The sequence below is a fragment of the Pseudoliparis swirei genome, chromosome 15 (genome assembly GCF_029220125.1).
Source record: "Pseudoliparis swirei isolate HS2019 ecotype Mariana Trench chromosome 15, NWPU_hadal_v1, whole genome shotgun sequence".
NCBI classification, from domain to species: domain Eukaryota; kingdom Metazoa; phylum Chordata; class Actinopteri; order Perciformes; family Liparidae; genus Pseudoliparis; species Pseudoliparis swirei.
In genome coordinates this window covers 6,459,175-6,484,862 of record NC_079402.1, presented here as the reverse complement: position 1 = coordinate 6,484,862, position 25,688 = coordinate 6,459,175, and the positions used below count along the sequence as shown (strand labels likewise).

General features: G+C 44.5%; 1 protein-coding gene across 2 annotated transcripts in view; it reads right to left on the bottom strand.

The window, feature by feature from the left end:
* Window positions 1-25,688, bottom strand: part of il11ra (interleukin 11 receptor, alpha) — a 53,369-nt gene that overhangs the window by 5,056 nt on the left and 22,625 nt on the right. For both annotated transcript variants that reach the window (XM_056433086.1, XM_056433084.1), the window contains exons 2-10: window positions 14,942-15,038; window positions 7,786-7,852; window positions 6,662-6,828; window positions 5,696-5,810; window positions 5,321-5,484; window positions 4,861-5,024; window positions 2,031-2,175; window positions 1,682-1,774; window positions 16-121 (exon numbers count right to left, since the gene is read on the bottom strand). In XM_056433086.1, the coding sequence (XP_056289061.1) occupies window positions 16-121; window positions 1,682-1,774; window positions 2,031-2,175; window positions 4,861-5,024; window positions 5,321-5,484; window positions 5,696-5,810; window positions 6,662-6,828; window positions 7,786-7,852; window positions 14,942-15,038 (1,118 nt within the window). The remainder of the gene's footprint in view (window positions 1-15; window positions 122-1,681; window positions 1,775-2,030; window positions 2,176-4,860; window positions 5,025-5,320; window positions 5,485-5,695; window positions 5,811-6,661; window positions 6,829-7,785; window positions 7,853-14,941; window positions 15,039-25,688) is intronic.

The following is a 25,688-nucleotide window of genomic DNA, read 5'->3' as shown; positions in this document are numbered from 1 at the left end:
GTGTGTGTGTCTTACCACACAACAAAGATGAGGGAAAGGATGGTGGTGAGGATGACCACGGAGAACAAAACCAGCAGGATCACCAAACCCAAATTCCCTTCATCCTCAGGATGTACAGAATCTGAATGGGGAGGGAGGAAAAAACACACACAAATGTGTTAGTGGGGGGTCAACACAACGAAGCAGGGTGATACAGAGAGAGAGAGGGAGAGAGAGAGAGAGAGATCAAGCTGGGAGCAGACGCACAAAAGAAGAGACAGATGTGCCGGTGTGCTGATCCAAAGACAAGACAAGTTGGAATAAGAGGGAAACGAAGACAAAGTGGAATGAGACACCGTTCACACGTCGCCGTGTGTTCTCTTCTGAAACCTGTGAAGAATCATATTTCAGGTTTTTCTCTTTTTCCATCCACTGGTGTCTGAGGCAAAATAAAGAGAGAGAGAGATATAAATAGCGCGATGTGTGTGTGCTCTCAGATTTAATGGCTCCCTGGTGAGAAGTTAATTTTAAATGTGGCATTACAGCTTTCACACAAACATGTATTTACCGTAGTGTCGGGAGGGGGGGGGGGGAGAGGAGAGGAGAGAACAGCTCACTCACAGACACACACACAAACACACTTTGTTGGATGTGAAAAAAGCTAAATGCTGAATAAATCTTTGCAAGAATACAAAGATTTACCACACACACACACAGAGAGAGCAAAAGAGAGAGAGCGGGAGAGACGGAGAGAGAGAGAGAGAGAAAGAAAGAGAGACATCTGGTTCACTGCATAGTCGACCTGACAGCATCCGTCACGGTGACTTCCAGCCTCCACTCGGTCCGTCTCCTTCTACTGTGCGGGTGGGCACATGTTTACACGTGCACACTATTTGTGCGTATCGTGCACGTGTGTTTATTTTAGATGCACAAGCTGCTTTTTTTACTCCGTGTGTTTTTGTTTAGTTTTTGCCCGTGTACACGTGAGCTACTTTGTACTTGAACGTTTCACCCTGCAGCGACGGAACAAAACACCCCGCAGCTACAATTTAATGCAGTTAGATGCGATTTGGTGATGAGGCCAGACGCGAGGTACCGAGAGTATAATAACAAGTCAATAACTGCTGCATTAATGACTGATTCTTGTATTATTGTTGATGCTAAATAAGGGTGTGGTTGTCCTGCTGTTTGAAATGCAGGCTGCCGAGAAACAGATCCCACCTTTGATCAACTTGACGTGTGTGATCATTATTATTCACGCCTCAAAATGAGCCGATGGATGTTTTTTAAAGGTTTTTTTTGATGTAATGATTCCAGGGAGGAGCAACGGTAGCAAACGCATTAGTTGTGTCAACAATGTCTTAGCCGGGAGATCGAGAAAAAAGCCGTCTGAATGAGCCGTACAAGGAGCGGTGGGAGTGGTCCACGCACTGGGAGCAGAAACAACTGGGGTGGAATAACATTGGCAGAAATGCTCATGAAAAGGAAAAGAAAAGAAAAGGGAGAAAAATACAGGTCCTGGCAGTCATTGTACGACTGTTGAGTGACAACATAAACACACGTATACATGAAATGCCATCACGCAGATGCCCGGGTCCGAATCCAATCCCAACCCCCTCTTTTCCAGTCTTTCGCTGTGCTGCCAATTAAAGGCAGAAAAAGGCCAAAAGAAATCTTTACAAAATAAATAATGATAACTCACTGTGTGACTTTGCGGTTGAGATTTCAGGCTTTGTGCTGAAGGGAAAAAAATAGTCTGGAAATCTTTCCTCCTCTGGCTCAGATGTGGAGGAGACTGGAGTCCAAACAGAACGCACACACAAACAGACACATTTTAGGCATTTGCGCGAGTGACGATGAACATGCCGACTATTTTATAGATTCATTTTTGGTTGATAAAATCCTCAGAAAATATACAAAAATGTTCACGTGACACGGAGTCCAAGGCGTTTCTCATGTTGACTCTATTGTGTCATCTCTCCTCGTTTATTGCTTTTAAATGTGCTCCACACAACACACTGACGTCAGTCTTAGAAAGTACTCTCGCTGACCTTCCCACGGCCTGACGAGACACAGGGGACTCCATTCGCTCCACTGGGTGTCGGAGTTCACCTCGTCGCGGGCTCGAATCTGAACTTGGTGGAGGTGACCGGCCAGGGCGTCAAATATCACGACGGGACCGTCCTCGGAGAAAACCTGAAGAGATTGGACAAGGAGCGTCTTCATCGTGGGTTTGTGCCAGACGACCACTCACTCGTCTGGTTCGGGGAACATTTGGATTCAAGATCACAGCGGAATTGATGTTTTTTTCACGTTCCTATTGTTGTTGTTTTTCATTCCGTTTTTTTATATTTTTTTAACTGGGTTTATTTAATAAGGGACAGTGCACATTGATAACAACATTTCAGTAAATGTGCCAGAGTTAGCCAAGAGGCTATTTTTCATCTGTAGTCCCGTTGTTGGGACTTGTATGAGCGACGTATTACCTAACCGTCATATCACAGGGACTCATTTGGCATCGATATGTGGATTCAAATTATTTTATCACAAGTGAATCCACTATCTGCAGTAGCTAAGATAAATAAAAACAAACAGACATTTTAAAACAAAGTATTTCATGATGCTCATGAGGCGTGATTTCAGGAACCATGATGTCCCATGATTCTGCCTTCAACATGTTCTACGAGTGGCTTTGGTTCCAGAAATAATGTTGTTGTAGTTTGTGATGACAACTGTATTGTATTTATTACCTCAGTGCATACGATGTATACAGCATATACACCGTATACGGTGTATACAATGCATACAGTGCATACTATGTATACAGTGTATATGATGTATACAGTGCATATGATGTATACAGTGTATATGATGTATACAGTGCATACTATGTATACAGTGTATATGATGTATACAGTGTATATGATGTATACAATGCATACAGTACATATGATGTATACAGTGCATACTATGTATACAGTGCATACAGTGCATACTATGTATACAGTGTATATGATGTATACAGTGTATATGATGTATACAATGCATATGATGTATACAGTGCATACTATGTATACATTGCAAATGATGTATACAGTGTATATGATGTATACAATGCATACAGTGCATACTATGTATACAGTGCATATGATGTATACAGTGTATATGATGTTTACAATGCATATGATGTATACAGTGCATACTATGTATACAATGCATACAGTGCATACTATGTATTCAGTGTATATGATGTATACAGTGCATATGATGTATACAGTGGAAATGATGTATACAGTGTATATGATGTATACAATGCATACAGTGCATACTATGTATACAGTGCAAACAGTACATATGATGTATACAGTGCATACTATGTATACAATGCATACAGCGCATACTATGTATACAGTGCATACAGTACATATGATGTATACAGTGCATACTATGTATACAGTGCAAACAGTACATATGATGTATACAGTGCATACTATGTATACAATGCATACAGCGCATACTATGTATACAGTGTATATGATGTATACAATGCATACAGTACATATGATGTAGACAGTGCATATGATGTATACAGTGCATACTATGTATACAATGCATACAGTACATATGATGTATACAATGCATACAGTGCATACTATGTATACAGTGTATATGATGTATACAGTGCATACACATATGATGTATACAGTGCATATGATGTTTACAGTATATATGATGTATACAATGCATACAGTGCATACTATGTATACAGTGCATATGATGTATACAGTGCATACACATATGATGTAGACAGTGCATACACATATGATGTATACAGTGCATATGATGTATACAGTGCATACAGTACATATGATGTATACAGTGTATACAGTGTGTATGATGTATACAGTACATATGATGTATACAGTGTATACAGTGCATATGATGTATAGAGTACATATGATGTATACAGTGCATATGATGTATACAGTACATATGATGTATACAGTGCATACAGTGCATATGATGTATACAGTGCATATGATGTATACAGTGTATACAGTACATATGATGTATACAGTGCATATGATGTATACAGTGCATATGATGTATACAGTGCATATGATGTATACAGTGCATACAGTGCATATGATGTATACAGTCTATATGATGTATACAGTACATATGATGTATACAGTACATATGATGTATACAGTGCATACAGTGCATATGATGTATACAGTGCATATGATGTATACAGTACATATGATGTATACAGTACATATGATGTATACAGTGCATACAGTGCATATGATGTATACAGTGCATATGATGTATACAGTGCATACAGTGCATATGATGTATACAGTGCATATGATGTATACAGTACATATGATGTATACAGTGCATACAGTGCATATGATGTATACAGTGCATATGATGTATACAGTGCATATGATGTATACAGTACATATGATGTATACAGTGCATACAGTGCATATGATGTATACAGTGCATATGATGTATACAGTACATATGATGTATACAGTACATATGATGTATACAGTGCATACAGTGCATATGATGTATACAGTGCATATGATGTATACAGTGCATATGATGTATACAGTACATATGATGTATACAGTGCATACTATGTATACAGTGCATATGATGTATACAATGCATACAGGACATACAGTGAATACAGTACATACAATGTATACAGCGCATACAGTACATATGATGTATACAGTGTAGACAGTGTATACAGGTCATACAGTGGGGGGGGGGGGGGGGTATATATGGTGCATACAGTGTGCCAATATGCAGCATTTAAATCCACACTGCACTGAAATGACACCTTCAGCCTTGCGTACTGACCTCCGACCAGTACACGGAGCCCTGGGGCCTGTATCTGATCTGAAACAGGAGGGGGAAGGCATCGTGCAGCGGCCAGGAGGCAGGGAAGTTCCACGAGACGACCAGCCTCTTTGGATGGCCCTCGAGGGCCTCCACCAGCAGGGACTCTGGAGGGTCTGGTTTCACTGCGAACAAAAAGGACAGATAGAAAGAAAATAAATTATTTTAAAAAAAGAAAGAGGTTTGCAGACTGTTTAAAAGACGACAGGAAAAAAAGAAGAAGAAAAAGAGAGCCAAAGCACCCGAAAGCATCTGAGGAGTGAAATCAATCCGACTTTGATTAATAATGATCACTCTTTCTTTGCATAAGAATTGATCAACCATTTAAGTGTTTTATAGGTAGCGTTGACGTTTGTAACATTTGTTAAACCACCTATTTTGCTGTGTGTGTGTGTGTGTGTGTGTTTTAGTGCCAGCTTACAGAGCTCGTGTAACCTAAAGCGGACAGACGTCGTCTGGGACCCCAGGGCGTTGCTCTCCGTGATTCTCAGGGTATGGACGGTCTGCCAGAAGGCGGGATGATCTACGTCACAGTGTTTGTGGGCCAGATCCAGGACGCATGGCTTCCACTCCTGACCGTTCCCCCTTTTTAAAGAAACAAAAACAAGTGCTGAAAGACACAGAAGAAGCACTGCTGTGATGAGTCACCGTGAAATAAGTTGCTGGGGAAAAAAAAGGATGCGACTTGTGCACTTATTTCAAAATGTCACCTGTGTGGCACGTGCACTGTGTTTTCGTTTGGTTGGACGTGACCGCGGGGCGTCGTTGTTTGGGCAGTGCAGTAACTCGCTCTTACCTGAAGGAGGCATTGTACTTGGCTGGCAGGAAGGTCTTTACCGATTCCGTCCAGGAGCAGCGGACATGCGTGTGGTTGGGAACCTGACAGGAAACGCTCAGCAGCCCGGGGTTGTCTGGGAGACGGGAGTCAAACAGCTGATCGTCAGGAGGGAACGGGAGTAAGTGTTTTGTAGTTTTCTATTTTATTATCAAGGGCCTTATGAAATGTAATATTTGAAAGTGTTCTGGTGTGAACTGAACTGCTCTGTGCTCTAGTGTCCCTGTGGTGAACCACAAATATTTCAGGGGAGGCTTGGCCAGTTCCGTGGAAACCCCGCCCCTCCCTATAAAAAGGAAGCCCACTTAAGGGAGCCACTTCCTGCTCGAGACAGTTACAGGAAGCGGAGGGCTTTTGTCTAAGCGACGGCTGATAACACCGGTTGCCCCCCCTGAGGACCAGTGGCGCTGTTCTGTTCTGATCATCGGCGCTCCGCAGTAACGGGCCGTGTCGGGAGCCAGAGAGCCGGCATGAATCAAATGTTGAGAGAAGGAACTCATTCATTATGAACACAGGGGAGGGAGAGAAACATAATGAGAGACATTGCGGAGAATATGCTCCGGCAAACTAAAGAGAGACGAGAATGTGGGAGCAGAAGGAGTATTACTCTATGCCAGGGGTCAGGAACCTTTTTGACTGGGAGAGCCATAGAAGCCAAATATTTCTAAATGTATTTCATTGAGAGCCATATAGTATTTATTTATAATAAATTAAATATGTCTTGCTTTTAATGCGACTTCTGGTGCTGCATGATGCAGGGGGGCGGAGGGAGATTTTTTTTTTTAAACTAAAAATTGTCTGGGAGTCATATGCCATCAGAAGAAGAGCCATAGGTTCCCGACCCCTGCTCTCTGCTATATACTTTGTGACTCCCAAAGTCAGGCGGCGTGCAGCCAGGGGGACGAGTCACAACGCGGTGACACTTACGGCCCAGCCTGAGTATGACGGAGTGGAGGAGGAGCCCCCGGTCGTCGTGGCAGCTGTAGTTGCCCTGCGCCGAGTGGTCGGCATGTAGCAGGACCAGGGCGCCATCGGGGGTCACTGTGTGCCGCGGCAGCGGCAAGCTGTGGTTGAGATGCCACGCCACGGGCAACCTGGTCGGGGACACAGAAGGGTTTAGTTGTTGTTATCGCAGTCATTCCCAAAGACGGGACCCCCCTATGTGGGTCATATGAGATTTTCGTCGCCTAGAATACATTTGGAGAATTTGTTCCATCCACTTTGATTTAACACGCATATCTGCAGTACGCCTTTGAGCCACACGAGGGAGCCTGGATGTTTGTATTTTATATATTTTTATTACTTGTGAAAAAAATAAGGAGAGCTTGTCCACTCCCTAAATGCATTTATGAATAAGTTAATAACATAAACCTATATATGTTTTTCAATTACAGAATTCTATCTCTCTTCTTAAATAGGTTCACCTGTTCAAGAGCATAAAAAGTGACGAACAAATGACGACGATCAGGATCACGATGAGGCTCGTTTTTAAGTAAGTTAAGTAGGTCCCCAGAAAAAAATAAGTAAAATGCCGCTTTAAGAAGATACATCTGCATCAGCAGATTGTAAAGCCCTCTGAGGCAAATTTTTAATTTGTGATAATAGGCTGTACAAAATAAAGTGAATTGAATATCAGTTTGTTTATTTAAGCAATAAGGTGCGAGAGGCAGGACTTTGTCGTCCATAATGTCCGCTTCAAGGACGCACCTCGATTATTATTGTTCTGCCTTTCAATACTGCATTTGAAAATCAATAAAAAGGTCAATTAGGAGAATAAGAATGATCAGCTTTTTGTTCAGCCGGTAGGAACTGTGAGAATCAATCAACACATCTTTTTTGTAAAATTAGCTGACAATACAACTCCTGTGTGACTATTGAATGTAATAATAATTAATAATAATAATGAACTGCTGTTTTGGAGCGTTCGCAAAAAGAAAAAGTAAGAAACAAAATAATTCTTTCAAACTCCCGTATGCTGGAAATATCTCTTTGTCCGAGAAGACAAAGAAACGCAGCTTCAATGTACACAGGAAGCAGTTTGGTTTCCTCACCTGATTTGTGACTTCCCGCAGGCCAGTGTCACGTTGGACTGCATGTGCCCGTACTGCACGCCTGACACTGCAAAACACATCACATTAAACATTAAAGCGAACGCCATGCAGAAATACCACGCGACCGCATTGCCTGCATCAGAGTGATTTAGGCGCCAGTCGACGGCATCGCAATAACATGACCGTACAAGGTTTGGGATCCTGCCGACGCTGGGCCGGGGGCGCTTTGGCACGCCGCATGAAGCTGCTGCTCACACTGCTTTATTATCGTCACAATTCAAAGTAATCGCTCGTATTAGCAAATCCACTTTAATATCTTAATATATAGTCGTAGACAGAGAGGAGCAGAGCAGTGTTTTAGGAAGATATCAAAAGCAAGATACAGATGTGGGGCTCTATTTTTAACGATCTACAGCCGTTTGCATTTAGGGTGTGTGTGCGACTCCAGGTTTGTTAATCCGGATGTCAGCACGTGTTGTTATTAGGATAATGCGCACTTTCAGATATCAGGAAAATTCTGGTCGATCTCTTTCTGTCCAGGAGCACAAAAAGCTACTTACACAACGTGGCGAGAAAAAGAGAACCGCGTCGGCGTGAAACTAGCAATGACAAGACTCTTAGATCACATCCACACGAATACAGCGTTTCAGCATCGTTTTTTCAAAATGATCTTCGTCCACACGGCAACCTTTGACTACGTGCATCACGTGACCAATCATACGTGCGAGTGACGGTAAACGGCGGTTCTGGTGCCGATCACGCTGAGAAACAAAAGCCCCGGAAAATAAGTCGATCTGGACGGATTGAAGCTGCTTTTGGCGCTCGGACTGAATCTGCTTGTTCAAAAGATTGATTTACTGGATAGAGAGAAAGAGCTTCAGCTTTGTGTGCGGCCAGTTCGAGATAACCCATCTCTGAACTTGCTGTCTCCACCCTGAGACGACATCGATACAAAAATCACACATGTTACGTTTGTAATGCTCAACGGGGAACAACGAGAAGAGGGCGGTGTCGGAAAATGGAATGGAAAAAAAAGAAGAAAGGAAAAGCTGACAGGCCACATACAGCGAGTTCGGTGTGGGGGGAGCGTGAATAAAGTAACCACTTGCCATCATAACAGAGGAGTTTTAGTGGCGGCTGAACTGAAAATCTGAAAAGGCGGAGCAGATTCTTAAGCAATACTAAGTGCAGCGTATGACTGAGCAAATATGTTGTGGTGGCTGCAGTAATTGGCCACGCTGATACTTTATCTCAGTATGCGTGTGCGTGTTTAGCTTGGCTCCATACTATGAAAAGATGGCATTTACAGTGGATCTGGAGTGGAAAAACATCACGTTGACTGCCAGCCTGCCACGCACGCACCTTCATTAATGCTCACCCTCGATCACTCCGGCACGCACACACTCCCTGCTGGCCTTTCCTCTCTCAGGAACAAACTATTTGTCCCGGCATTGCGTTTTGGTTCTTTTTCAGTTTGTTGGTTTCCTCCTTCATTTTTGATACAGGCGCCTGTTTGTGTCACAAGTCGGAGCGACGTGAAAACGGCTCACAAAAAGACTCTCACCAGGAAATGGTCATCACAAGAAAGTCCTACTCGGACGGACCTGACAATGGACATTTACAACATGGAGAAGATAACGGCAAAATGGAATGGTTTCTGACATATTGGGAAAAGTGGGTTACCAATACCTGATTTGTGCAATGTACAATATAGAATAGATCACTCCCTAGTTTATACATTGTTGTCTTTTAGTTGTTTTGTTTTATTCTGTCTCTTTTTACCTTCGCATTGAAAATGCCGGAAGGTTATGTTTTGATCGCCGTGTATTTATTTATTTATTTATTTGTATGCGTGTTATTCGCAAATCTCAAAAAGTATTGAACTGAATCGCATGAAATTTGGTGGGATGATTGTTTATTATCCGGGGACCAGTTGATTAGATTTTGGGATCGATCGGGTCAAAGGTCAAAGGTCATGAACAGGTCAAAATCTTTCGCAGAACTCAAAAAGTATTGAACCGAATCGCATGAAATTTGGTGGGATGATTGTTTATTATCCGGGGACCAGTTGACTAGATTTTGGGATCGATCGGGTCAAAGGTCAAGGTCAAAGGTCATGAACAGGTCAAAATGTTCTTGAATCGCCTGAAATTTGGTGGGATGATTGGTTATTATCCGGGGACCATTTGATTAGATTTTGGGATCAATCGGGTGAAAGGTCAAGGTCATGGAAAGGTCAAACTCTTTTTTTACCATAGCACGATACATTTTTGTCCAATTGGCATGCAACTAATGCCAAAATGTTCATAATTCAATGCCCAATCTTGTGATATGCGAAGGTATGCGCTCTACCGAGTGCCCATTCTAGTTTGTTATTACCTTCGCATTGAAAATGCCGGAAGGTTATGTTTTGATCGCCGTGTATTTATTACCTTCGCATTGAAAATGCCGGAAGGTTATGTTTTGATCGCCGTGTATTTATTTATTTATTTATTTATTTGTATGCGTGTTATTCGCAAATCTCAAAAAGTATTGAACCGAATCGCATGAAATTTGGTGGGATGATTGTTTATTATCCGGGGACCAGTTGATTAGATTTTGGGATCGATCGGGTCAAAGGTCAAAGGTCATGAACAGGTCAAAATCTTTCGCAGAACTCAAAAAGTATTGAACCGAATCGCATGAAATTTGGTGGGATGATTGTTTATTATCCGGGGACCAGTTGACTAGATTTTGGGATCGATCGGGTCAAAGGTCAAGGTCAAAGGTCATGAACAGGTCAAAATGTTCTTGAATCGCATGAAATTTGGTGGGATGATTGGTTATTATCCGGGGACCATTTGATTAGATTTTGGGATCAATCGGGTCAAAGGTCAAGGTCATGGAAAGGTCAAACTCTTTTTTTACCATAGCACGATACATTTTGTCCAATTGGCATGCAACTGCCAAAATGTTCATAATTCAATGCCCAATCTTGTGATATGCGAAGGTATGCGCTCTACCGAGTGCCCATTCTAGTTTATCCTATGTTTTACACTTTGGTCTATATAGATAGATAGATAGATAGATATATACTTTATTAATCCCCAAGGGGAAATTTGTCGTGACAGTAGCAGCAACACACAAGAGTAAAAAAAAAAAAAACACAAAATGTAAGAAACAGGGATGAAAGATATAGAAGTATACAAGTAAAATAAAAGTAAAATACAAAACAAAATATATATGTAAATATACAACACACATGCATACACAACACACAACAACACTGACAAATCAAATACACAAAATATTAAATATAGACAGAGTGCAAAAAGCAAAGTGTGTGTATGAGTGCAGAGCTAATGAAATGAAATGTGTGTGTATGTGTGTAGTGCAAACAAATGAGATGTGTGAAGTGCAGATCAACACTATGATCTGGCAAGAGGTGATCTGTTGTAGAGCCTCATAGCCGTCGGCAGGAATGTTCTCCTGTATCTGTCCTTGTGGCAGCGGAGCGTGAGGAGACGTTTGGAGAAAGTACTCCTCTGTCCCTGTAGGAGGTGGTGGAGAGGGTGGTCCGGGTTGTCCAATATGGACACAAGTTTCTTCAACGTCCTCCTCTCCACCACCTGTTCCAGGAGCTCCAGCTGGCAGCCGATGATGGAGCCAGCCTTCCTAACCAGTTTGTTGAGACGGCTGGTGTCACCGGCTCCGATGCTGCTCCCCCAGCAGACAATGGCAAAGTGCAGCACACTGGCGACAACCGACTGGTAGAATAACTCCAGCATCTTGCTGCACACGTTGAAGGATCGAAGCTTTCTCAGGAAAAGAGTCGACTCATCCCCTTCTTGTACACAGCGTTGATGTTGGCCTTCCAGTTCAGTCGGCTGTCGATGGAGACGCCCAGGTACTTGTACTCCTCCACCATGTCCACGTCCACTCCCAGGACACTCAGAGGTGGAGGAGCTGTCGCCTTCCTCCTGAAGTCCACCACCATCTCTCTGGTCTTGGCCACGTTCAGCCGCAGGTGATTCTCATCGGCCCACTTTACAAAGTCACTCACCACTGCCCTGTACTCCTCCTCCCGTCCATCCCTAATACACCCGACCACTGCAGAGTCATCAGAGTACTTCTGCAGATGGCATGACTCCGTGTTGTACTGGAAGTCACTAGTGTACAGGGTGAAGAGGAAGGGAGACAGAACAGTTCCCTGTGGGGCTCCAACATCACTGACCACCGTTCCAGACAGCACATGGCCCATTCTGACAAACTGTGGTCTGCCTGTGAGGTAGTCAGTGATCCAGGAGATGGTGGACGCGTCCACACCGGCCACCGCAGCTTCTCACTCAGCAGCAGTGGCTGGATGGTGTTAAATGCACTGGAGAAGTCAAAGAAAGTGACTCTCACAGAGACACCGGTTCCATCCAGGTGCGACTGAGCTCGTTGCAGCAGGTAGATGATGGCGTCGTCCACTCCCACATGAGGCTGGTAAGCAAATTGCAGAGGGTCCAGCGACGATTTCACCTGCGGCCGGAGGCGGGCCAAGACCAGCCTCTCCAGCACCTTCATCACATGGGAGGTGAGGGCGACCGGTCGGTAATCATTGAGGCCAGATGGTGCTGACTTCTTTGGGACAGGGACCAGGCACGACGTCTTCCACAGCACCGGGACTTCCCCCAGCCTCAGGCTGAGGTTGAAGAGGTGCTGCAGGACACCAGACAGCTGGGTGGCGCAGGTCTTTAGGACCCTGGGGCTGATGCCATCAGGACCTTCAGCTCTGCGCTGGAGTAGTTTCTCCAGCTGTCTTCTCACCTGGTCAGTCGTCACAGAGAGAGGTGGGAGGGTGGAGGAGCCCATTGTTATTGAGGGCTCGGTGGATGTGCAGCTCAGCAGGGGGACAGAGGGGAGGAGGTGTTTGGGAGGTGTGATGTGTGGAGGAGACGGGGAGGGGCTGTGAACTGAACCTATTGAAAAAACAGTTCAGCTCGTTGGCCCTCTCCAGGGAGCCCCCTGGCTGTCTCCCTCCCACCTTGAAGCCAGTTATCTGCTTCATCCCAGTCCACACCTCCCTTGTGTTGTTCAGCTGGAGTTTGGCCTCCAGCTTCCTCCTGTAGGAGTCCTTGCCCTCCCTGAGCTGCACCTTAAGGTTGCGCTGGGCTCTCCTCAGCTCATCCCTGTCTCCAGACCTGAAAGCAGCTTTCTTAATGTTAAGAAGCGCCTTCAGGTCCCTGGTGATCCAGGGCTTGTATATATGTATAACTAAAATGAGCATCATGTAATGTCAATTGTCTGAAAGACAGCTGTAAATGTCGAATCGAAGCCTACTTTCCAATTTTTTTCAAAGACAATAAAAAAGAAAATGGCTCACGTACAAAAAGATAAAGTTGGATTCTTTGTCGTTAGTCATCAGTGAAGGCACTCATGAGGATGTTATTATTCAAAGTGCTCTATTGGTAGATATTGATGTTACTTTCCCCTGCTGCAATAACCTCATGTGCCCTTAAAAAGTTACCGTGGGCCTTTTCAAAGCCTGGTTTTCAGATCACTTTCCTGGCCTTCCTGCTGTTGTTTTTGGTGTCTGTGGGGAAACGAGCTCGCTGGCAGAGGGCTCCACAGTGGATGTGTGGCTGCATTCGTGTTTCTGAGTGGACGGGACAATTAATTCCACTGAGGTTCTCTTTGTTATTAGCGAATGGAGGCCTGCAACGACAAACCGGAACGCGTCTTATGATGTTTGGATATCTGATTGCATCCGAGGCCCGACTGTCGACTGCTCCGCCTGGACCTGTGCGAATGACCGGGCTCCTTCACAGGCCAGCACTCTGGAGGCCCCAACGATGGGAGCCATGGCGGTGACGAGCTCAAAGCGCGGGGTCATCTGCCTAAAAGTTGACCGTTTACACTCAACAACTGCCGAGCCGCGAGCTGCGAGCCAGCTACCGGTCTGCAACCGCGTGCACAAAATGAACGAAAGGTCGTTGTTTTTCATGATCCACGAAGAGACGGAGCCCGCTTCTCATGAAGTAACTCGGAGAGAAGGCAAATCATTTTGGTGTTGATGGTTTCGCCAACTCCACGAGCAAACATTGGTCAACTACACCTGGTCAAAGTTATTGAAAACGGCATCAATCCTTTCATTTAATTTGCACTGACTACATTATCCAAACATTCCATCTCTTCTTTTCTCCGTAACTCTTAATTTAATCAATGCCTCTCGTCAGTTCTTTCCAGATTTTCCTTTTCCCTTTAACCACCAAACACACACACACACACACCCCTCCCTCTGTTTCTGTAAGTGTGCGTTACCTGGGGCCTTGCAGTGCAAAGAGTTGGCTGGTCTGAATGTGTGTATTCATGTTTTATTGGCAGTGAAGTACATTATTCCCCAAACCCGCAGCGTTCCACTCATATCTGATTCTCCCATTGGCGAGGGGGCCCAGAGAGACACACACACACACACAAACACACACACTTACACACACACAGTTTCTCCTGACATTGAAATCAGATGGCAGGGTGGACACAGAAATTGCAAGCTGGCTGAAATTCAGTACTTTCCAAACAATAAAATAGAGGGAGATGAATGGGGGGAGGGGGAGGTGGTGGGGGGGGGGGGGACATTGACAGTTTCACCTGAAAGGGAATGAGCTCTTAATGTTGGAGCGGTTCACTTGGCTGGCTTCAGAAAGAGATACAGCAGCGATAGAGAGAGAGAGAGAGAGAGAGAGAGAGAGAGAGAGAGAGGGAGACCGAAACAAAGATGGAAGAAGCATTGCTTCATGTCAGACAGATTCCTCTAGTGCTGTGTGAGAGAGGGGGGGATGGGGGGAGGGGGGGGAGAAAAAAACTAAGAACGCTTCAACAATGGACATATTGTTCGCAGACCGACACTAATTCAAATTTAGCTATAGCAATTAAATTTAAAAAAATGCAAATCAAAAATGAACTACGATGTGTTTATAATGAACTGCTTTGGATTCGCTCCTTTTCTTCTGCGACAGCTTTAGAAGCCACAAGCACTTTGAGTGGAGATAAGTTAAGAGCGCCCAAAATAGTTCACAAAGGAATCCGTGCCTTATCCTTAACAGAATGTTTGTACATCGTGTGTGTGTGTGTGTGTGTGTTTGTGTGTGTTTTGAACATGCTGGGTGCGCGTGCAGACGCGTGTGCGACTTACCTTCATCGGTCCGAATCTGAGCACGACCGGGACGCAGCGACCAAGATAAAAACCAGATGACTGTCAGACACACAGGAGTGGACAAAAGGCCTGGCATCTAGAGAGAGAGAGAGAGAGAGAGAGCGAGAGAGAGAGATGTTTTATATTAGTCCCAGTGCTTATAAATGAAAACTAAAGGCCAGCCTTTTCACTGAAGCATTTTCTTTTCATTCTTTCTTTCCTTCTTTCTTTCTTTCTTTCTTATTCACACACTTAACATTCTTAAACCTTTGTCTAAGTGAGTGCATTAGCATAAATAGCTGCAGTTCTCTTCAAGCCTGGCGGTAAGCATGGACAACATCAGCAACAGCCCGATCCTCATCATTCTGAGTCCGTTTTGTGCAAGAAAAGGAAAAACAAACGTCTGGGGAAACCAGCCAGACGTGTTTCATTTCTCTAGTCATTTTGCTCACCGGAGCAGCTGTAACGACATACCGATGTGAACACTGTGCGGCTGTAAACTCACACACCGCCTTTCTTTTTTTTCTTTTCTTTTACTCGTACAAACGTACATGTCGCGAACAGTCGGAAAAAAATGCAAAGGCTGATAATGCAAAGACCGGTCGCGTCGAACTCCCGCAAGTGGAACTCTCTCAAAACTAACAACACATTTCTCATAAAAGAACAGAAGGGAGATTATGTTGGACTTTTTTCTTCTTCTTTTGTTCTGGTTTCCACAGACGTTGTTAAGTTTTAGTTCCAATTGTGCTGGAGACCAGATCCATGGAGCGGTTTGGTCCCGCCAAGTTCTGTTTCTGTCATTTAACCAAGATGTGCTCTCTCTCTCTCCCTGCGTCCGCCTCTCTCTCTGTCTTTGTCTCTCTGTCAATTCAATTCAATAGGCTTTATTGGCATGAATGTTGCAACAACAATATTGCCAAATATTTCTCTCTCTGTGTGAACCTGTCTCTATCTGTGCCAGTCTCTCTCTCTCTCTCTTTGCGCCTGTCTCTATATGTGCCAGTCACTCTCTCTCTCTCCCTGTTTGTCTCTCTCTCGCTCTCACTCTCTAATTTTGCATTTTCACGGACGACCGTATTGCCTTTGCAGTAATAAAGCAAGACGTCAAGTGTCAAATGTAAATAATGAGAGAAGGTCTCAGTTTTGTTGAGCAGCTAAATCGCGCTAAACTAATTCATGGCACATGTTTTAAAACGACAATAAACATGAGACATGTGATAAAACTGCTTCATGCCAATATGGTTTACATAGACATGTAGAAATGCAAATTGCACTAAGTGGGCAGGGAAAGACACTGACAGGGACACATAATGTCCTTGAACATTCATATGTCCCTGGACACATCTCATTTATACTAAGAGAGAGAGTATTCTCTCTTACATGTAATGGAAGAGAGTATTCTATACAGAAACTAGAACGGGCACTCGGTAGAGCACATACCTTCGCATATCCCAAGATTGGGCATTGAATTATGAACATGTTGGCATTAGTTGCATGCCAATTGGATAAAAATTGACCACGCTATGGTAAAAAGAAGATGTTGACCTTTTCATGACCTTGACCGTTGACCCGATCAATCCCAAAATCTAATCAAATGGTCCCCGGATAATAACCAATCATCCCACCAAATTTCATGCGATTCGGTTGAATACTTTTTGAGTTATGCGAATAACACACATACATATAAATATATAAATACACGGCGATCAAAACATAACCTTCCGCATTTTCAATGCGAAGGTAAAAACAAAAACAAAAACATAAAATATACTTTCAGTGGAATGGAAGAAATATTCAAGAAGAGAACAAAGTCTCTGTGAACGTGATAAAGTATGAAAGACTACGTGGCGTATGTGTTTATGAGCCCAAAGTCACACAAAACAAACACGCTTATCTTATCTAGTGCTTGAGATTCAGATACTAATGCTCCCACCCAGTGAGGGAGGGAGAATAAAGCCTAAAGAATAAAGGTGTCATTGCACTTCCTGTTCCAACAGGACACTGTCGAAGCTGGAGTCGCGATAACACGATCTATAGAAAACGCAAACCACGCAAAATAATAATTGCAAGAGTTACAGATCATTTTTAAAGGATTTATAAGGTGCATTGTTTCTTTTAAAAAGAAGCAGAAAAGGATCAGTCGTAAGGAAAAGGGAGAGCAGTGTGTGACAGAAGTGATGCAACCCTGTATTGAAGTATGAAAGAGCTACGTGGCGCCAATACTTCTGTCTACGTGCGTTTGGAGCTGAAGATATGGATGAAACATAAAACCGGTTGAGCTTTTTTCCAGCTGAAGGCGATCGCGCGGCTGGTCAAAGAAACAGCAATCAGAGATGTGTTTATCTCTCGGCGCTCATCCATCATTCTGCTTCACCTGCTGAAGCGCTCAATGCCAGGTTTGTGCAGAGAGCGAGAGCGAGAGAGTATTTCTGTAATAATAGTCCTGATAGAGTCGTCACAGAGCTCTCGTTCGTATAGAAAGGAAACAAATTGGAGTTTTGCCTCACAAAGAGAAAAGGTTGTGAATCACAGTGACATCACCTATATTTATTTATTAAATCAGTGGTTGTAGTTTGGAAGCTCATTTGTTAAAATTGAATTCATTATGCCTTTTTGTTCGGGATTAGAATCTCCTTCTCCAAGTTTTTGGGCCATGTGACCTTCACCTTGACCTTTATTTTGCTTTTACATATTTGTATACAAAAAGTACACACATGAACTGCCAGGAAAAGTAATTATCTCTCACACACAGAAACACACACCTTTTTTTATAGACTTCTCGGAGTCGTCCGGCGCTATACGGAGAGGCAGAAGGAAAACCAAGACCAACAGGAAGTCACGCGGCGCTTTGGGACACTGTGAGGCTTCACATCGTCTCTGCTGGTCACGGAGAGCTCGCAGAGAACAGTCGGCTGGGAGTGTGAATGAGGTGAGAATGCAACTTGGACCTTTGGAAACACGGTACGTCATGAAGAGTGAAAAGAGGCTTTGGAACAAGGGATGGAAACAAGGTGTCTTCTGCCATTAGCAGAATTTGACGACCTTACACGACATTTTAAAACCTCCCCTAAGTGTTTTTTTAGAGATGGGGAATTTAATAAAACTGCTAAATCCATTGTGGATCGTATCTTTAGAAAGACAGAGGTATTCTAAAACTCATAGCGATGGAACACACTATTACCAACTTCAGAAAAGAATCCTGGATCGTCGGTCTAAATCACCTTGGCCGGGCTTTTCAAAAACACATTTGAGCAATTCAAGAGCACATTACTGGACAGAATCCAAACGATGGACGAGGAGTTGGTGAAATCCTTCGTCCGTTTAAAGTGAGGCATCTGGCGAGATAACGGCGAAGAGGACGGCGCGGCCGAGACTTAAAGGTCGCACACCTGGGAGCTTGAACTCTTTGAAGGGGAGCTGAGATCCCCTTTATTTCGGCCAGCGTCTTATGATGTAGCAGGAGGGCGTTACATTCGCCACCGCGCAGTCACGCCGCAGTCAGCAAAATCTAAATCTCCCCCCTCCCCACCCTCTCCCTTCCCTCTTGTGCTTTCTGAAGCCGCTGTACATTCTGTACATTCTGTACCTGCAGCGCAGCTGGTACGGAGGTCATTCTCATTGTATAGATTGACACGGGACGCCGGATCCTTCCAACGATGCTCGACTGCCCACCGACGAAGAATACGTCTGCTTCGGGAAAAATGTGCTATCTTCTGAGTATCGACAACTTGTGAGGTGGCCTCTCGGAAAAAAAAAGTGGCCGATCTCATGAATAGAAACCTACATCATCTATACCTCAGTGTCCATATAAAGGGGCGGGTCATTGCTGAGAAATTGGCGTTCACTGACGTGGGGAAATATGCCCATTTTATGCGTAGAAATAGGAGAATATGTTCTTTTTTCATGTGAATAAATACTTGACGTTGGGCTTCTGTGGGGTAAGGCAACAGTAATTTAAATGCTTGTGTCTGCAGAGTCCAGTGTGACAGTGAGACCCATAGGACTCTTCTCTTCGCCGTCCACCACTTTCAGTCTGAGTCACTTATTTTATTTTTAAAACCTTGACGTTTACTTTTTTTGTTGCCACTTTCAGTCTTGCCTGCCGTTTCCATCCCTCCAATGCCAGAACGTCCAACGTTCAGTAAACATATTTACCTTCGCATTGAAAATGCGGACGGTTATGTTTTGATCGCCGTGTATTTATTTATTTATTTGTATGTGTGTTACTCGCATAACACAAAAAGTATTAAACCGAATCGCTTGCAATTTGGTGGGATGATTGGTTATTATCCGGGGACCATTTGATTATATTTTGGGATCAATCGGGTCAAAGGTCAAGGTCATGAAAAGGTCAACATGTTCTTTTTACCATAGCGCGGTCAATTTTTATCCAATTGGCATGCAACTAATGCCAACATGTTCATAATTCAATGCCCAATCTTGTGATATCAGGGTTTTTCCTGCATAGAGAAAATTTGGGCGCGCGCCAAAGCCGTTTTCCCGAGCGCCTATGACAAATCCCGAGCGCCTAAGGCAAAAAAAAGTCTGCGATGGAAAAAAAATAAAAAATAAAAACTGTGTTCATCACGTGCATGTCAGCGAATATGTTCTCAAAAGTATGTTTCAAGTAGGCTCCAGCCGAACCCTCGTTCTGTTTTGATCAATAGTAATCGAGTTCAGTGTTCAGGGGGGTGGGACTAGTACCGCTTGCCATGTTGGTGCCCTAAGCTTAATTTAACACTGAGGTGTGCTCACCTGTGTACGCGCATCACCGTTGATCGAGGCGCGCGCCGGCATCGGAGCTCTGGCGCGCATGAGCCGAGATGAGTTGTTGACGAAAATTACAGAGTAAACATTTTTTTGGGAGCACCGAAGACCCATTTTGACCCAGGAAAAACCCTGGATATGCGAAGGTATGCGCTCTACCGAGTGCCCGTTCTAGTTATGTCATACTTTACTCTCTTCCTTTTTCCTGCACCTCTCTGCATCTTTACGTTGCTCCCCATTTGTTCCCCCTATCAATTCTCTCTTATCTCTACCCCCCCCCCCCCCCTCCCCATCGTCAGGTCTAAATCCTCCCTGGGTTCCTGCCCGCCTGCCTTTCTTCAGGCGCCGATTTGCTTAACTTTCCATCGCTAATGCCGCACAGCACACGGTCCAGTAAACACGAGAACAGCGCTGTTCCCCGAGAGCAGAGAGACGATCTATCCTCTCCAACCCAAGCAGCATGTCCCTGCTCACACGTTGGTTCTTACAGCTCTGCTTCGTTTGTCTGCGAGCTCTGTTCTAAACGTGTCGAGATTAGACGATTGGAGATTATGTTCCATCCAGAAGATGTTAACGCCATTAGTGGCAGATGTCCACGTTGGCGGACAATCCAACCTGTATATCTTATAAACCGTACCGTACCAGTATATAGTATATCCAATACCGTACCCGTAGAGCTGAAGAGTTTTCTTTAAGCTTTGCTGTGTAAATTATATTCAAGTCCTCTGAAGGAACATACATCTTCACGGTGTAAAAATAATTCTAGTACCAGATGTTCCACTAGACGTGAAAATAATCCGAACCGTCTTCTCAACGTGGTGCAGATTTTTTTTTAAAAGCCGCTCTCGCAAACATTAGATGGTTTTTTTCTTTGATGCAAAAAAAACCCTAAAAAACATGTGCAGTTCGGTAACACCAGTGCGTAGGCCACAGATCAGCCCCCTCACCCCACCCCCGATTCCATACCCAAACTCCCCTTTTGGTAGCCACGCGACCGCTGCGATCTCACCACAAAAAACACTTTCCTCAGCAGCTGGAGGAGATTTCTCTGAAACTAAATGTGGAAAAAACATAAACATGTCCATGGTGGGCTACTACGCCCCCCCCCCCCCTAAGGTACCAACGGTGGTTGTTATCTTCCCTCGGCCCTACTGGCCGCTGAGAAATAATGCTCAATGCAAAACAGTTGCACCATGTTGTTCATTGTAGCCACCAATAGTCGAGGACCACATTGAACTTCTCAGCTTTCAACACTCTTTCTTCTCACAGGTTGTGTGTGTGTGTGTGTGTGCGATCACAAGCCTATTCTGTGACTCACACCCCCCCCCCCCCCCTAGTCACCTTTCCACTGTAACTCTTCAAGTGAGAACCAGAATAGACAGGGGGAATGTAGCCATGGATACTGTCTCCAGTGCCTGGAGACGCTATAAAGCGACAGCGAGGACCCGAGCCACACAATTTGTTGTTCTCGAGGGTTAAAAAAATAAACGAAATTGCTCCTATTTTCGTTCGACTTGGCAAAAATCCGGACCGGAACCGCAACTGGAGTAATTGACAATAATTGTAGAAACGGAGCAATCGGAGATTCCTGGGTGTAAAAACACACAAAAAAACATTCCTTTCTGAGTCGACGGCAATAACGAGGTCATGGGTGATGAGCCGGGGTGGGGGGTGAAGGACCAATGGACTGTTGAGGCAGAAGAATTGCTCTATTGTTTCCATGAACAAATCCAGGGTTGATGATGGCGGCAGGACTTCGTAGTAAAACGACGTGTAAACACGCCATTCCTCTGTGGCGGCGTAATCCCACATGGTGAGTCACTCACACCGTGGCATGCCAACGCACATTCAGGCAGCTCCACAAGAGAAGAAGCAAAGGCAGCGAGAGGGGGGAGAAGAGACAGAGACAAGAGGAATGAAAGAATGAAGAGGAGGGAGGGAGGGAAGAAAGGCGGCGCCGCCAATGCAATGGTAAAGCAAACAGATGGGAAGAAATATGACATGACAAATTATAACAGGATATCCTGTTCATGAGTACAGGACATAAGAGTTTGTGTCAAGGATTAAAGATTAACAAAGACCGATGGTCCAATTTACCCACTGCCTGCACAAGTTGATCATCAGTGTGGGTGTGTTTGTCTGTCACAGTAATGATGAGAAGGAAACAATGGCATGTTGAGTGATCGGCCAAAAGCTAACTTAACTGACTTAAGTGTGTGTGTGTGTGTGCGTGTGTGCGTGTGTGTGAGCCAACATTAACAAAGGGAGGTTAAGCCCGGACGGTGCTGTGGTGAGGAGGGAGGGGTGGGGACGACAACAACGGCTCTGGTGTTTACCCCGGTCGCCCCAGCAACCACTGCCCACCCCGTCCCATCTGACCTTTTCCAGGTGATAAACACGCCGCTGATTGAGAGAGAGAGATATATACTTTATTAGTCCCCAAGGGGAAATTAGTTCTCTGCATTTAACCCATCCTTAGTTATTAAGGAGCAGTGGGCTGCAGTGATGCACCCGGGAAGCAACTGGGGGTTCAGTGCCTTGCTCAAGGACACTTCGACTTGCAACTAATGGGGAGAGCGGGGATCGAACTGACAACCTTGGGGTTGCAGGACGGCCCTCTTACCCCACTAAGCTACAGCCGCCCCTGCAGGTGTTTGCGTGTGTGAAGGGTGCAGACTCGGGGATATTGATTCACAGGCAGAAATATGATTACAGGCAAATCTGGCCTACATACTTTTATTTGTTCTTAAAATCTTACGGGCAACTGCTGTGCCAGCCATATTGGGAGCTTTGTATTTCTTCAGGCAGCGTGCATCAGAAACAGAAACTAAAAAAATAACGACAAACACATGATAAGCCTCAACTATAATGCCACAGATGGCGGTGGATGAAAATAGCTTTCTGCCTCTCCTCTCTCTCGCTCTATCATTCCGTCTCTTTCCCTGACGATACTGAAAGCCAATATCCGTTCGACTGTTGCACACTACCTTTGTAATTTATTTATTTTTGCCGAGTGTTATTTGAATTCTGAATGCCGTCATCTCTTGCCCTCTTTGCGCCTCATTGAGATGCGTTACTCTGCAGCCTCAGCCACATGCTAATCAAAGAAGAAGAAAAAAGGTGTCGACAGATGATAAACGGAGCATGGACGGAAAACACACAGAGCTCACATATCAGACTTTTCCCAAAACATAAACGTCTATTGATTTATTTGCTCAAAGTCCTATTTACTGATGTCAAACATATTTATTTTTTGAAATAGATCCTTCTATTTGGTTGTGCCAGGCCTGTGGTTTGGCAAAGGATAAAAACTTACGAGCGGGCCAAGAGAAACGCTATAAAATTGAAAATCCCAGCGAACGAAGACGACAGAGACACGCGGAGAGACGCGTTCCCAGCAGCCAGTGGGGCGGCGGGCGGGTCTTGAGTGAGCGAAGAAGTGGATAAAAAGCTGATACGTCGTGTTCCCGAGGAAGATAAGAAAAGGAGATAAACGGGTGAGACCAGGGAAGGGCAGAGCAGTGGTGGAAACATCTGGGCGGCCATGTTGAAGAGCTTGGATTTAGAAACAGCACTGAATTCAAATAAGTTCACCGGCTTCCTCCCCACGCTTATGTGTGGCCTGAACAATATACACTTTTTTTTGTAAATAAGCCATATCGATCATCTCGGGTCTTGGCGATTATTGAATTGTAATATTTGTTGTTGTTGTGAACTCTCGCGATAATGGGATAATCACATTGTGTTCTCGATACGCAGCTTTCTGCTTTCCAAATTGGACCGTGAAACTGGAACAATAATGTGTTCCTTCAAAGGATACAAAATACGCTTATCTTCAGGATCACAACACGTTTGCATGCGTTAATATGCCACAAAAAAAACTGTTCTCAGAGCGACTATCCGAACATACATGCAATCAACCTCTATCTGAAATGCTGTCCCCCCCCCCCCCCCCCCCCATAAGAAACTAGAACGGGCACTCAGTAGAGCGCATACCTTCGCATATCACAAGATTGGGCATAGAATTATGAACATGTTGGCATTAGTTGCATGCCAATTGGATAAAAATTGACCGCACTATGGTTAAAATAAGATGTTTACCTTTTCATGACCTTGACCTTGACCTTTGACCAGATCGATCCCAATGTCTAATCAAATGGTCCCCGGATAATAACCAATCATCCCACCAAATTTCATGCGATTCGGTTTAATACTTTTTGACTTATGCGAATAACACGCACGCACGCATACAAATACACGGCGATCAAAACATTACCGTGCGAAGGTAACAAGCCCAGTCTGCTCTGAATGGTCAGCGTGTCTCGCTGTGTGTCGTCAAACCACACACAGTTCGGCGGCCACTTTCTCCCGGTGACATCGCCGCACGGAAGCACGGTCGTCGCCGCTGACCGCTGCCACACCGCTCAGAAGAAATACATCGGGTTGGATTCCTCCAACAGCTCCAACCCTGATGAATGGAAGACAGACGGGCCGTAATACCTTCAGCCACGGTTTACACTGAACCCTGGGAAACAGGCCGTGTGCAGAATCTGGACCTTGCCAGTGCGATCTAGCGGCTGGCCCGAGCACCGGGCCTAAACACACATGGAGTAATGGCCGCCATGTGTGCTCAGAGATAGTGCCCGGCCGACCGACAGAGCGAGGCCAGTGTGCTCATTTTGTTTGTGCATGCGTGTGTGAGGCCGGAGAGACGGACAGAAAGGGTGAGGGAATACTCCCAAGGAAGCGATCGCATGAGAAGCAATCAGAGCTCTGGCCCATAGTGGGAAACATTGTTTCCATCACCTTGTTAGTCCTTTCAAAAAAGTGCAAAAAGAGTTGTGCGAGCGTCTTTGGCACGCGTATCACAAACCTGTATTCTGTGTGTGTGTGTGTGTGTGTGTGTGTACGCACGTCGCCTTGGCTTTAGCTCTACAACGCAGGAATTTCCTCCAGCACCGCCGCCAGGGCAAGATGGCTACCATATGCCAGCTATTCACACACACACACACACAACACACTCAGTTAAATAAAGCTAGCGTACACGTTTGTACTGACACCAACTTCACATGTAAACAAATGTTTGAAATGCATAATGGTTTGAAGCCTTAACTGGAAGAAGAAAAAACATGCACACTTGCATGCGTTTGCACTCGCACACACACACACACACACACACACAAACAGACCGGAGCACACAGCTGTCCTCGAACACCTCGCTTTTCTGTGTGTGTTGACGGATCAGCACCGTACCCAAAAGGCACAGACATCATCATTTAGTAATCCACATCAAACTGCCAATTACTTTGCTATTCTTTTCTTTAATCTAGTTCAGCGCACCCTTTTCAGGCCGTGTATCACTATCTAGACGTGGATGAGTCATCTCCATACATCGGAGGATATATTTGTGTTACTAGTTCAACAGTCAGAATGGTTGATTACCCTGGCCGGGAGATGGCAATTTTATAAGAACTTTGACTCGAATGGGTTTTGGGTATAAAGGATAACACCTATTGCTATTTTACACTTTTTAAATAACTGAATTATGGATTTCTCAATACTATCCATGGCTGGCTTGATACACTGCCACTGCACACATGCGGTTCCATTGAAGTGGTTTGATGAGATTCCAAAGATGGACGGGATGAAAATGAGTCGACCAATGATCTTGATTACTGATTCATCGGTTCACTCGTTTATAAAACATTAGTTGTCGTTCCAACTTCTCAAATATGAAGATTTGCTGTTTCTCTACGTTTTGTTGTAAAATGTTAGTTGCAATCTTGGGTGAAATGTGTCACTCTTTATCTGCGATATTTTACTGCTATATAGATAAGCCGAGGCCTAAGAACTATATCATTCTGGCTCAGCCACTGATTTGGCCAGGAAACAAGGAGGCACGTTGTTTAATAAGTTTAGCTGATATCGAATGTTCTCTTTCCGAGCCCGTCAGCAGCTGAATTTCCTCGCTAATTCCTGT